At 49.2% G+C, this 13,244-nt stretch overlaps 5 protein-coding genes across 5 annotated transcripts; 3 read left to right on the top strand and 2 right to left on the bottom strand.

The window, feature by feature from the left end:
* The first annotated feature begins 97 nt into the window (after window positions 1-97).
* Window positions 98-2,006, top strand: P174DRAFT_505133 (sphingolipid delta(4)-desaturase family protein). The gene is made up of 3 exons (XM_024831247.1): window positions 98-448; window positions 510-788; window positions 890-2,006. Exons 1-3 carry the CDS (start codon window positions 242-244, stop codon window positions 1,688-1,690), a joined length of 1,287 nt encoding a protein of 428 aa, XP_024681708.1. The 5' UTR covers window positions 98-241; the 3' UTR covers window positions 1,691-2,006.
* A 442-nt stretch (window positions 2,007-2,448) lies between these two features.
* On the bottom strand, window positions 2,449-3,683 carry P174DRAFT_422130 (putative integral ER membrane protein Scs2; the record flags this gene model as incomplete). Its single annotated transcript, XM_024825018.1, has 7 exons — window positions 2,449-2,889; window positions 2,956-3,060; window positions 3,115-3,230; window positions 3,292-3,350; window positions 3,417-3,439; window positions 3,511-3,581; window positions 3,644-3,683. The coding sequence occupies 7 exons, from the start codon at window positions 3,681-3,683 to the stop codon at window positions 2,449-2,451; spliced, it is 855 nt and encodes a 284-aa protein (XP_024681707.1).
* A 1,512-nt stretch (window positions 3,684-5,195) lies between these two features.
* P174DRAFT_391806 (UBA and UBX domain-containing protein) lies at window positions 5,196-6,351 on the top strand (the record flags this gene model as incomplete). The annotated part of the gene is made up of 3 exons (XM_024823531.1): window positions 5,196-5,280; window positions 5,345-5,691; window positions 5,747-6,351. 3 exons carry the CDS (start codon window positions 5,196-5,198, stop codon window positions 6,248-6,250), a joined length of 936 nt encoding a protein of 311 aa, XP_024681706.1. The 3' UTR covers window positions 6,251-6,351.
* Window positions 6,352-6,525: 174 nt separating this feature from the next.
* On the top strand, window positions 6,526-9,034 carry P174DRAFT_442962 (RAD52 DNA repair protein RADC). The gene is made up of 6 exons (XM_024827707.1): window positions 6,526-6,614; window positions 6,685-6,985; window positions 7,061-7,147; window positions 7,211-7,390; window positions 7,449-7,626; window positions 7,683-9,034. Exons 1-6 carry the CDS (start codon window positions 6,607-6,609, stop codon window positions 8,672-8,674), a joined length of 1,746 nt encoding a protein of 581 aa, XP_024681705.1. The 5' UTR covers window positions 6,526-6,606; the 3' UTR covers window positions 8,675-9,034.
* A 316-nt stretch (window positions 9,035-9,350) lies between these two features.
* P174DRAFT_452343 (uncharacterized protein) lies at window positions 9,351-12,644 on the bottom strand (the record flags this gene model as incomplete). Its single annotated transcript, XM_024829077.1, has 7 exons — window positions 9,351-10,063; window positions 10,123-11,654; window positions 11,706-11,748; window positions 11,806-11,978; window positions 12,033-12,303; window positions 12,361-12,526; window positions 12,603-12,644. The coding sequence occupies 7 exons, from the start codon at window positions 12,642-12,644 to the stop codon at window positions 9,537-9,539; spliced, it is 2,754 nt and encodes a 917-aa protein (XP_024681704.1). The 3' UTR covers window positions 9,351-9,536.
* Between the last annotated feature and the right edge of the window lie 600 nt (window positions 12,645-13,244).

The raw sequence follows: 13,244 nt of genomic DNA, 5'->3' as shown, positions 1-13,244 counted from the left end.
CTCTGTCCTAGCGGTTATAAAATTAGCGACTTGTCCCTAATCATATCATGTGCCGCTGTAGCCCCACGTGGAAACTATCAGCTCCGAGACCGATAATCTCCAATTTATTATTGTTGTCTGATCGTCAAGGCTCAACGTCAATTGACCCATATCTTCTTCCTTCATTTTCCGGTTCACTCTTCCTTGCCTGTTGCATCCATGGACTAAGTCGTTACGAGTCCTGCAATTCCCTTACACCACAATGCCCTCTGTCGTTGCAACTGCCTCTGCACCTCACCTCCGCGTGTCCGCCGCAAAGCACCAGGGCGATAAGTCCTCATCGGATGCTCAACCATCGACGAGAATTCCAACCCCGGAGCAGTCGACGGTCGAAGATCAATTCTTCTGGACCTATACTGAGGAGCCTCATCGGTCGAGGCGGCAGGCGATCATCAAGGCTCATCCAGAGGTAGGTGTCCTCCCTGCTAAACAACACCAGCCAGCTTGCTAACTGTCTATCAATATTCTAGGTAACCAAGCTCTGCGGGCCTGAGCCTCTCACTAAATATGTCGTTCTGGGCGTTGTTACCCTTCAGATTTGCTGCGCATATCTCCTTCGCGACACATCATTCTTTTCATGGCGATTCTGGGCAACAGCGTACATAATTGGGGCAACTGCAAACCAGAATCTATTCCTTGCGATCCATGAGATCTCGCATAATTTGGCCTTTCGTTCAGCAATGGCTAATCGGTTGTTGGCCATCTTCGCCAATCTTCCAATTGGGCTGCCATACAGTGCCGCATTCCGGGTATGTGGTTTTTGAAACTCCAAACCGTCTCACTGATACACGGATGCAATGGTGTAAAAGGAACGTGGACCAGCTGACCTTTTGTCTGTCGTTCTCTACAGCCATACCATCTCACACATCACAAATCCCTCGGCGTCGCGGGCCTCGACACCGACCTCCCCACCGCTGTTGAAGCTTTCTTCCTAGATTCCCTCCTAGGCAAGGCATTCTTCTGCACCTTCCAGATTTTCTTCTACGCCGTCCGCCCCATGTTCATCTACAGTCCTCCATTCACCTACATCCACCTAGTTAACCTCATCACTCAACTCTCCTTCGACTATGCCCTCACCAAGTTCTGCGGCGGCTCCCTCCAGCCAGTACTCTACCTGCTCCTCAGCTCCTTCCTCGCCGGCTCTCTTCACCCCTGTGCCGGCCACTTTATCGCCGAGCACTACTTCTTCTCCCGGGTGGAGAGTGGCGGCACAGAAAGCATTCATGAGCAGAAGAAAATGCGGGAGGACGGCGGAGCCAGCAAGCAAAAGCAGCAACCGCACCCTCTAGACTCCCTTCCGCCACCAGAGACATACTCCTACTATGGCCCCCTCAACATGCTGACATACAATGTCGGCTTGCACAACGAGCACCACGATTTCCCGGCCATCCCGTGGACGAGGCTCCATGAACTTCACCGCATCGCGAAAGAGTTCTACGAGCCGCTCCCCTGCCACCGCAGCTGGGTCTGGGTCATCTGGACTTTCATCCTGGATAAGAATGTGGGCTTGTGGTGCCGTGTCAAGAGAGCGCAGGGCGGTCGTCTCGTTGGTGGAGGCGGGAATGGCCGAGCGGGGGAGGGGATATCTGCTGTTTCGGCCGGAACGGACGAAGGAGGAGATGGTTGGAAGGAAAGCGAGATTCAGAATTGATTTCTGAAGTACCTGTATCACCAAGTGTACTCTCGACACGAACTCTTTCCAAGTTATGCGGACGTGAAAGGGTGGACTGGAGCCACTTGATTTGGCAACAACTTCCGAAACAAAGTGTACATCTATTCAGGGCCCAGTTACTCCACATTCAGAACGACTACTGTCTTACATAGATTACAAGGGATAATAATAAATACTGAAAAACTGACAAGAAAGGCATCTGCAATGAAGGAGTTTTTGAAGAAACATTCATTGACATTTCAGTAACGTCATCATAATGTACCCGATACAGCCTGGCTATGAGCGTGTCGAGAATCGTCTAAGAAAATACAATGCCTTGCAAACAGTTGGCAACTGGGTGCCAGTAACAGGAAGACAGAGACGAAGAATGAAAGCCAGTCATGCGGCAAAGCCAGAAGAGCTTTAAAGGAAATTCATACGACACAAGCGAAAGATGCGCGTGGTAAGATAGACAAGTCCCCGTGCTCTTCCGCGAGGTACGGACAGAAATCGCTGCCATTTGCTGGATTCGTATCATAAGGGTAACTAGGAAATCATACTTTCAAAAGGAATGGGGAGACAAGAAATGGGAAAAGGCAAGCTGTAAAGGATGGAAAGCATACAAGTGCAAGCTGACGCCTTGGAAGAAAATTAGAGAGACAGGGCTCTTCAGAACAGAATACAGCGGCTCTGTAAGTAATAGAAACATAGAAAAGAAAAGTCCGGACAGAAAGAGGCTGGGAAAGGCGAAAATTGGTCTAGAAAAAGAAGTACGCGATCAAGAAACTTAGCAAGCAAAGCCCAGCCACGATCTGCAATGGCACACCTGCGGCGACGGGTTGGACCTGCTGTTGTTGCATCGTAGGCGCTGATTTCTCGTTCTCGCCCCCAATCTTCCTCTGTCTCAATCCCTGGTCCGCAAGTCTCTCTTTGAGTTTTTGAATCTGAGCATTAGCCTCTGAAAGTTGAGTCTTCAGCTCATCAGCTGAAGCTGGGATACCCGATGTGTTTGATTTGCCAGATGTGGCTGAAGTCTCATTCGATTGTTGGGCGAACGCATCCCGCTTGGGCTTCTCGCTGAAATCTGGCGGTGGGATAGGTGACGTGTCATTGGAAACTTTGGTGGAAGCCCCAACTGCAGGAGTTTGATAGTTCGCGCCAGGTGACGTATAGGAAGGGGGTTCTTCTTCGTGTGCAGTCTAGAATTGGTAGTTAGTCACGAGTGATCTAGGAAATGATAATTGATATGCGACAAGGGGGCGCACAATTCCATTTGTCTCCTGCCCCTGCTCGATATTTGAGGACTCTGCAGGCAGCCAGTTCACACGAATCTTGCGCTCCTGGATGGAAGATTTTGAAGCTTTCTCGAACTAAGTAGCTATTAGAAAGTATGGCAGGCAACTTGCAGCAAGGGATAGACGAACAATCGAAGAAACGTTGGAGAACTCCATGTCACCAGTCACGGCGACGGTCTGAACCAGGAACTTGTCTTTACATTTGGCGTCAGGCGCAGGCTCTTCCTTCATCGCCTGAAGTAACACTGTTCGACTGATCAGCACTCCCATCAAGGGCTGAGCACTAGCTTCAAGATATGAACCAACCATGGACATCCACATTCTTGCCAGGTTCTATCCGTCCTGAATTAGGGCGAACGCAGTAGCTAGTTGACCATCAGTCAATACTCGAGGCTGATATGCAAAGCTAGTATTCTAGAGGAGGTACGGACTGTTTCGGAGCGGTTGTTTTGACCTAACGCACACAGGCTTGTTAGTGTGCGATCATGGTAGGCTACACTTCCGGGGGGCGCATTTGCTAAATACCTTGAAGACCACGGGCTCTGAGTTAGTGTTGCTCAAATGTAGAATCTCACAGACTTCGCGATCGAAAGGGCCTGATTTCTCAGTCAGCGTATATGTTCCAGTCCCCCGCAAATCCTGGGTTGGAAAGACCCACGTTTGAACCCCAACTCAGGTGGTTCCAGAAGAATGGACATTGCTGTAACGGAATAAAGGCGAGTAGATGTGCGAACGAGGCAGATGAGATATGGAGAGACACTCAAACCAGAAAAAAAAAAGGAAGTGGGTGGATTAAGCTAGTCGGTAATGTGGAGGTTGGATAAGGTAGGGGAGATCATGAAGCGGTTGTTTCGGCCAAGGGAGTAGTTAGGTGATCACGGAGTAAGGTACGTAGCTGATTGCAATAATAATGGATCGTTTCCATATCGCAAGTCCCACTCTGCGCTCTCATTGGTGCTTGTCTACTGATTAATCAGCAACCTTTGGGACAAGTCAGGTGATGTCATCACAGGTGCTTTTACGATCGACGGCATACTTTCAACTGTTTAAAGGTATGACCTGGGCAAATCTAAAGTGTCGGCTACTTCACTAACTAGGTCTTCGAACTGACAGTATCTTCATGCTTGGGCTCACTGAATGGATACATACATGATCTGTATGTTCTGGTTTCGTTGACAGGCTCGGAGATCCACAAGCTGCGATCCTCGAAACATTCCGATCATGAACCAAAAGAAGCCGATTTGTTTATCAGGAACGAGGACATGGCACATGTATGGATGTGGCATTTCTTTCTACCGGAGAAATAATCCTTTTCGGAGCAGAGAGAAATCCTGACTCCTTGTACTATTATAACGTCGGGGGTTACTGATGTGACCTTGCAAGTCAAATTTCCACTGCATAAGTCTTGTTCAATCTCTATTACAAGATACAACAGTGTTATCGAGAATAACCAGATATCTTCCGAGTTATCACGGGACCAATGGCCCGAAGTACTCTACCAAAAATCCGTATGGATTAATCGGCGAAGTGAGACAGCCTTTTGATACATAAAGTCCAATCGTTCATGGTCTGGACTGGGGGATAGCTGGCTATCCCCGTCGACGGTTGTCTATTCAGTAGCCATCTTTCCTAGATGCTTCGTCTTGCCCAACTTTATCACTTACATACTACTTTGTACTCCGTAGTGGACGATCTTTTAGCACTTGTAAGACTCTTTCCCGCTGAGTTATATTATATGCACTCTCAGTGAAAACAACACAACCTTCATTTCTCTCATTATCTCAGCCCTAATGGAAACAAATCTTAGTTCTTTGTTATGACGGCTATGCTGCTAGAACAGTATGTACTAAGATGTAAGATTTCCCGTACCTAGAACTCCGCCCTTAATTAGTAAAAGTGGACCATCCCGCATCTCTCACTCCGCCGCCTAAGCTCAAAGGCTATACCTCTCTACGTCACTTGGAAACTGGCATCTATCTACCTACCGCTGTGTACAATCTCCTTTTCACCCAGTTGCAGCTTTTCCAACCCCACTCCAGCCTCTGAGCAGCTGCATAGACCCAACATATCTAACCTTGACATTCTCTTCTAGCATAACGGAGAAACTTTAGGGTCTATCCGGCTCGGCCTCTACTTCCGCTCCAAAACTCTCGACAGCTCCTCCACATCAGGGCATCACCTTCCTCAGAATTATCACTTGGGCTTAAGAGATGGCTACTTCAGACTTGGATCAGCTCATTGAAATGGGCTTCGATAAAGAGAGAGCGGAGCTGGCAGTGGCAAGAACCGGTGGACGTAAGGACACCCCTCACTCCTCACCTCGTATGAAGTACTGATCTTTCCTTTCGATCAATTTCAGTCCAAGGAGCTTTAGAGTGGCTTGAGGAAAACCAAGACAAGTCGTTGGAGGAAATAAAGGCTGCTGGGTCGAAAGAAGGGGAGAATGAGGAGGGGCCCGCGTTGCAACCCGGCGAAGAACCCCGCAGTTTGGCTTGTAACGAATGTGGGAAAAAGTTCCGCAGCCAGGCACAGGCAGAATTCCACGCATCTAAGTCCGGGCATGTGGACTTCTCAGAGTCAACGGAAGAGATCGCACCCTTGACGGAGGAGGAGAAGAATGCCAGATTGGAGGAGCTCCGGCAGAAGTTGGCCGCAAAGCGAGCGGTACAGGCTGAGCAGGATAAACTAGATCAGAAAAGGAATGAGGTGAGGGCATTCTGTCAGCCCACTTCAACATCACCTACTGATAGTTTCGGTACAGGAAATTCGACGGAAGAGCACCAAAGAATCGCAAGACATCAAGGAAGAACTGCAGAGGAAACAGATGATGAAGGAAGCGGAGAAGAAGAAGCAAGAGAAACTGGAGGAACTTGAAGTCAAGCGTCGCATTAAAGCCAGGATCGAAGCGGATAAAGAAGAGCGGAGACTGAGAGCTGAGCGGGAAAAAGCCGAGCGTGCCGGCATGGCACCTCCTGCACAACCAGCTGCTCCAGCGCCTACAACCTCGGGACCTGTTGCTTCCAAGCCCGCAGCTGCTTACACTGAGACTCGGCTGAGATTCCAGACGCCCAAGGGAAACGTCATGAAAACAATGCCCGTCTCTACTACCTTGTTCGAAGTTGCCGCAGCCTTGCAACAGGAGGACGGCATTGAGGTGCAAAGCTTCGTGCAAAACTTTCCTAGAAAAGTGTACAACGCCGAGTTCTTTGGTGAGTCTCTAAAAGACCTTGGACTTGTTCCCAGCGCCAGTCTTATAGTCCAGTGATTTGTGGTCTGGACTCGGTGAGGCCGGCCGCCTGAGTCAGGCTGCAACCACTTTTCAGGTTGATTACGATATTTAACGCAGACAATTACTATCCAACCAAGTCTATTGCGTAAAAGTTGAAGTAATAAATTTCCAGATACGCAACTACCAATCAGTGAACGGAGCGATGGGCCAGTAATTGTATTCCGGGATATGGTCACGTGATGTCGCGGCATGCCCGTGTTGCCTAACGCGTCTCATTACGTCGTGCTCCTCTTCTCAAATACTCATTGCCTCATCATCCTGCGCGACAAAGCCCTAAATACGTGCGAGCTTCAATGACCTGATTCTTTGCAGGTTGTTCGTATCTCTGAATTATGCCCGCGTAAGCTAATATGCGATCCTCTAATCGTATTGTTATGCCCGTGACCAAAGCTAATCGCGACTTACCCCAGTGTCGGCGACCAACACCGCAGTGGTCCAGTATGCGTCATGATGCCAAATTCGACAGGAAACATGTCCGGTAACCCATTTGAAGAACCACCTCGGCGGATCAGCGAGTATACGGCGCAGGAAATTGCGACGCTCCAAGCGCGCCTAGATAAGAAATTGGGCCCTGAATACATCTCCTCGAGGCCTGGCGCCGCGGGACAGAAGGTGCACTATCTATCCGCTGATAAATGCATCAATCTTGCCAATGAGGTGTTCGGCTTCAACGGCTGGTCGAGTTCAATACAGAATATTCAGATTGACTTTGTATGTTCGATGAAACGGATCAGAACGCGTTCGGGCGGCGGTTGGGGGACATTGCTAATGGATGCTCTGTGACAGGTTGAGGAAAGTCAAAATACCGGGAAGATCAGCTTGGGGCTATCGGTCATTGTGAGGGTAACACTGAAGGATGGTACTTACCATGAAGTATGTGTTCACGGTTGCGTACTCCACACGGTCGTCCTTACTCACTGGTCCGGATCAACTCAGGATATCGGTTACGGTCATATTGAGAATTGCAAAGGAAAGGCTGCTGCTTTTGAAAAGGCCAAGAAAGAAGGAACTACTGATGCACTTAAACGTGCATTGAGGAACTTTGGCAACGTTCTGGGTAACTGCATCTACGACAAGGATTATGTTGCGAAAGTTACCAAAGTGAAAGCCACTCCTGTACGTTGCTAACCTCGGCATGATACTCGAACAATGTCTTGTTCTGACAAACCTATAGGCGAGATGGGATGTTGACGAACTTCACCGGCATCCTGACTACGCACCGATAAAGAAGGAGCCTGTTCTACCAAAACCCGTCCCAGAGGATGACGACCTCCCTCCTCGGCTACCAAATGCTGGGAAATCTACAAGTACAAATGATACTGCTGTGTTTGATGGCGATGGGGAGTTTGGAAGTAGGCAAAACAGACCGTGTTTATTTCTTCTGTTCACTCATGGCTGATGAATTTAGGTGATCTCTTTGACGAGGCCGATTTTGGAGTGACGGCTTCTGGAAACCCCGATGAGATAGTGCTGGAACCAGAAGCCCAAGTAAACCCACAACCACCGACTCCTGTAAAGACGGGCCCTCACGGAAATTTCCACCACCCAAACCCGGCAGTCGTGACACCTTCCAGGCCAGAAAGGCCATTCAACCAGACAGTCAACAACAGACAACCTTCCGTTCCGCCCACTCTCAATCAACGACACAATTCTACGCTGCAAAGCCAATATGTCGGACAAAGGCAACCTGTCCCGCAAGGACAACAGCAGAACTTTCAAAACAGCAGAATGGCACCCCCAGATCAACCAAGGACTAGCCAAGATTCAACCTTGCCAGGCGCTGCAGGGCAAATGCCTATCAAGCGAGAATTTGACGCTAAAGCTCAGGACACAGCTCCTCCGGCCAGTTCACCCTCTGTTCCGCCTGCCTCATTCTTTTCAGCTCGAGCAGTAGATTTGTTGCGGGAAAACCCACATACTGCCGTGAATGCTCCCCAATTCGATCCCCACGCCGAAAGTCCCTCGATCCGCAAGACAGCAGGCGTCGATCATAGCAAGAGTGTCCCGATATCGAAGCCAATGCTTACGGGAGCCTCACCCGCTTCAAACAATACGCGCGACTTTATCAATCCTTCCACGGACATGCATCGAAAAATTGGCGCCCCTGGTGGTATTGGCAGTCCAATGATGAACCGGGGTCAGACGACTTCATCATACCGCCCACTGACTCGGCAAAATCTTGATCCAAAACCCGCTGCAAGCAACGCAGCTGCAAACAGAGCCGGGTTTGGACCACCCAATGTTAATGGGAAACGGCCGCCTTTAAGTGACGTGACGAATGCATCTGTCTCTGGCAGCAGCGGGCCTGCTTCAGCAGTCAATGCCAATGATCCCAAAAGACCCAAGATTGATGAGAATTCGACGCCATCCTTACCGCCGCAGCAGCAACAGCAGCAATAGAGTATACTTGGTCTTTCACGCTCATTTTGTTCTGTCACCTCCTCGTCGTCATTTTAGAGAATTTGTTGAGTAGTCGGCGTTTAGGCGACAACGGCATAGTTACTGGGACGGCAGATTAGCATTTGATCATTCCTTGATGGTTACAGCTAGATCTGCATCTTCATCTTTATCTTTGGGCACTTGCGGTCCGTTTGACCGGCCTTCAAGGCGGAATGATTTAGAATGAGCATTAAATGGCTGCTTGATTCCGAACAAGGAAATGACTGATGGATGCGACCTGCATCGTTTGCTTGCCGTCAGGGATCATTTGAGCATTAATTATATATAGCCCTTAAGCCGAAGACGGCAAGAACTAGCCCCTTTTCTGCATGTTCCACTTTTTCAATCACGGAGGTCGAGAGAGAGCTGTCAGGACAGCATCAGGCGACGACCTAAGGGATTCGACCAAGAATTGCAAGCCTTAGTCACTACCTTTGCAGACGAACAGATCCCATTATTCGTCCCAATACATCTAGCAATTGTGTACGCAATAGCACCGTCATATAGTCAAAATGCTTGTGCTCGGATGGCAGAATGTTTCTGTTGAGCGCTGTCGCCACTCATCTTCCCTACATACGATTGTGCATGACAAAGGAAGGTGCTCTGGGAAGGACAAAAGAAGTAGAGGTGCTGAAAAGGGCAATGGCAATCACAAATACATATCAGCGTTGGAGTGCTAACTAGAGAAAGAATAGCGAGGGCTAGCTAATCGTACAGATTTCACATTTGGAAGGTTCGTCACACATAATCAAGAGAAAAGGAAATAGAGTAATATCGGTTGGAGAAAACTATCAGACGACGCAATTTATGCCTGTGGGCGATATCAACGAAGTGGCTTTTGAGTCTCAGAGCTTGCCCATCTCGAGCCTTGAAGGCCACTAGACTTGCGATTCTCAGGTGCTGCAACAGTAGGCTTTTGCACCACGGGGGTTGCATAGGTGAGGCTGCCCAATGCTGAGGGGCTCGGATTTCTCATGGCCGTGGGATCCTCTTGCACCTTTGGAGCATGCATAGACCGTTGCAATGCAATCACCTGCGAAATAGCACTCCTCTTCGAAATAGCTTTATGCACCGCTTTGACTGCCTTGGGCACAGGAGTAGGAGTAGATGGGCCTGAGTCTGAATTTGACTTCACTCCATTAGATCCACTCCCTGGCGCAGCGGTTGCCAACCCGACAAGTCTCGGAGAACGTTCACCGGTACTGCACGACGCACTAGTGAACTTGGCAGATTCCGAGTTCGATGTTCCATGCGTGTTTATGCTTTCGGGGACGGAAGGCCTTGCTCTAGGCACAGTAAGGGCTTGTGGCATTGTTGCAGTCAAAAATTTCGGACGAGCATCATTCGGCTCTACACAAATGAGGCGTCAGCAATGGTTAGGTAGAGATCACAAATGTAAGAGCACATACCCTTCAGCGCGTTCTTATCTGGCGATAATGCTTCGTTCCCATGTGTCTTACCGTTGAGTCTTCCCCTACCGGGCAATAAATGATCACCAAAGATATGATTCTCACTGGCCAGACGCCCGCGTGGTGGGAGCTGAGATGCAGATCGTGAAGAAAGAGAAGCAGTCGAATCAATAAGCATATGGTCTTGACTATTCTGGCGAGAATGTTGTGACTGTCCAGTTCGTGACTCGGAGGTTGTTGAGCTTGGAGGGCTAGGCTTAGTATCTCGCCAGCCACTGAAACTGGGATTCCTGGCAGCAACCGTTGGGACGAATTCCTTTGCTTGCACATTGAATTTAGACGGACTAGGTGTCCCCTCGGAACGCAGACTAAGTCTACTGTTGCCTTCCTCAGGAGGAGCTTTCACCAGAGGAGAACAGACCGAGGGTGTGGGGGAGGATATCTTGGAATGTTTTCCTTCCGCAGCTGTTTGAGCTTCCGTTTCCTGAGGTTTGTGAGATGAGAGAATTTCCTGTCGCTCTTCGGCAGTCTGTGAGGCAGTCTCCTGCACTGTCCGTTGGTGCAAGGAAAGTATCTCTTTGAGCTCTTGTTCGTACGTCCTGAGAGCTTGCAGGTCCATATCTCGGAGCGGCTCAGGCACATGGTGGCGCAATGTTTCCTCCACAAATTTGTAAAGGCGTGCGAGCTTTTCTCGGAGGGAAGCTAGATTAGATGGTGTACCGTCAGGCGTAGAGGTCATCGTATCACCACTACTTTCCCCGATCCTTGGGCTGGAAGAGTCCTTTGAACCGACTGGCTCAGTCTTAACGAAAGAGTATATCTGCGGTTCCGGCCGTGGTTCTGGCCTCGAAAGAACACTTTGTGCAACATTTGCTTGAAAATTGATGCCTTCCAAATCTTGCAGGGCTGGGCTCATCGACAAACTATCTTCCGCGCCCGGAAGACTCTTCCTTGGAGGAGTGGAATTGAAGTCAAGGAGAATTCCAGTCCTCCCCTCGGCTTGGACATTAGCAGAGTAGAGATCTTTGCTTTGGACGATTGTACTTGAGCCGGACGGCGGTGTTGAGACATCAACCAGCGCGTCGTCTTGGTTTTGCTTTCCATCTTGAGCTTTGTCGTCTGATTGTTCGGAGGTGGATTTGACGTGCTGCGGTTTCCCTTGCTGTGGAGATTGTAGTCTGCTGGGCTCAAACCACTGGTCTCTTTCACTCGCTGTATGAGCTGCCTGGGCTATGTTTACCCGTAATGATTGACCATTATTAGAGGACGCAGGCGTAGCGACTGCCACTGAGTCTCCGTCTGAACGGAAAGAAACGATGGAGTCCTCGTATGCTCGGCCCGCATTGGTCTCCTCAGGTTGGTTGATAGATTGGGGAGTTTCGTGATCAACGGCCCCTGTGACTTGAGTTTGTTCAGAACCCATGGTACGAACAGTTGTTGGGACATCCGAAGACCTCCCATTGACCAGACTATCGCGCGCTATAGAAAGAAAGTCTTCAGGAGGGCTGAGTCTTGACCAATCGGTGTTACCACTATCGCACAATGTCAGATTGTGCCTAAGCTTCGGTGGAAGTTGAACTTACACAGGCCGTCTTGTTTTGAGAAGAACGAGGTCTCTTTTCACACCTTCTCGGAAGAGTCAACCGGTTGCTTTCTTTCAAGCTCGCAGAGGCTTGTACTTACCACCTTTAACAACTGTTTGCAACTTCGAGCCAGATACATCCCTACTGATCTTCGGCGGTTCATTATTGATATCAAGAGCAGGATCCTGCAGGTGCTTCCTGGCGTGAGGGGACTGGACCACATGGTTGCCCAGCTTTGCGACAGCGCCTTGGTGTGTGACTCTTGTCTGAGCGCTAATTATGAGTTAGGCCAGATTCAGGGGCTTGCTAATGGGATCAGTGGCTTACTCTGGCGAGGTCTGCTTTGTTTCACGACCTCTTGTACCGATGACACCACCGCCACGGCCGGTTGTTTTGGAGCCTCTCGTTGATGCAGAGCGGCCGCTCGGAGCACGCCCCGCAACCTGAGGGAAACTATCATTCTTCTTTGTGGATTTTAAGTAAGACTGGCCACCGCTGCCTTCTATCACGGCGCGCAGTCCAAGACGGTGGTTCTGGCCGTTCAGAAGATGGTCTAAAGGCTCTTGATCAGCCGAATCGCCTAAATCCTTGTGTGCATCTTTCACAAATCTTAGCCAATAATCCGGATAATTCTTTAATGTAGTGAGAAACTCACTTGCCCAAGCGTTAAGGCGTGCTTGATTCGCTTGGGCCAGACGCGCAGCGTCTGATCCAGCAACGTTTATCATTCGCGTGGCCTCGATATCCTCCAAGCGAATATTCCTGAACTTCTTGGTGTCAACAGTCGAGATATACTCTCTTCTAAGCGTCCCAAGGTCCTCCTATATACAATTCAGTGTTAGTCAGACTCTCCTACAAGCATCTTATGACGGTATCAATAAGGCGCAACTATCTTACCATTTGAAGCCTCTTCAGGCGCTCGATTGCCTCTTCGTCCATGATGACTTGCTCAAATCTGCAAGATATGAACGTGCGAGAATGGAAACGTGTAAGCAAAAGTGCAACAGACGTATGTTTCCAGAGTCAGAGACGAAGAAGAAAATGAGTGAATGTAGCAAGGCACAACAGGGAAACCAACAGAGGGCTCACTCTCTGTTGATAAGAATCGAAATGAAGTCAAGATGCAAGTAGCGCGAGATCTTCTAGTTGTCAGCTCAGAGTCAGAAGATACCTGAAGGTCAACAAAAACTCTTCCAATGTCTAGTGGGAATCTGTAGGAAAGGTGAATATCCCCTTCATGATTATGGCAGTTTGGGAGTAAACCGAGGTAAGGGGACAATGAACTGCTTCAAAGACCAGAGAATGGTGCAGGGAAACAAAGAGGGGAGGGAAGTGTGAGAGAAAAGAGAAGAAGAAAAATAACAAAGAAGTTGTATTGGGGATGTTCAGTGGCTTGTTGCTACGGCGTCAAGTGCAAACGCAAGTAATGGACTAAAACGGAAGGACTCAATATTGATTGTATGTAGACCGCTGTGTCTCTCTGATCATGAGTTGTAGTTCAGAAGCAGTCGAACAAGAATTAGTGTCATACTCAGAGCA

The sequence above is a fragment of the Aspergillus novofumigatus genome, assembly GCF_002847465.1.
Source record: "Aspergillus novofumigatus IBT 16806 chromosome Unknown P174scaffold_5, whole genome shotgun sequence".
Taxonomy (NCBI): Eukaryota; Fungi; Ascomycota; class Eurotiomycetes; order Eurotiales; family Aspergillaceae; genus Aspergillus; species Aspergillus novofumigatus.
This window is presented reverse-complemented; position numbering and strand designations above follow the sequence as displayed.

Excerpts from the sequence above, each read along its gene's own strand:
- P174DRAFT_505133 (XM_024831247.1), top strand. The coding sequence starts at position 242 with ATGCCCTCTGTCGTTGCAACTGCCTCTGCACCTCACCTCCGCGTGTCC. Across the intron at positions 449-509 it reads TCATCAAGGCTCATCCAGAG|GTAACCAAGCTCTGCGGGCC; the intron begins GTAGGTGTCCTC and ends TCAATATTCTAG. Across the intron at positions 789-889 it reads CATACAGTGCCGCATTCCGG|CCATACCATCTCACACATCA; the intron begins GTATGTGGTTTT and ends CGTTCTCTACAG.
- P174DRAFT_442962 (XM_024827707.1), top strand. Across the intron at positions 6,986-7,060 it reads AGAATATTCAGATTGACTTT|GTTGAGGAAAGTCAAAATAC; the intron begins GTATGTTCGATG and ends GCTCTGTGACAG. Across the intron at positions 7,148-7,210 it reads AGGATGGTACTTACCATGAA|GATATCGGTTACGGTCATAT; the intron begins GTATGTGTTCAC and ends GGATCAACTCAG.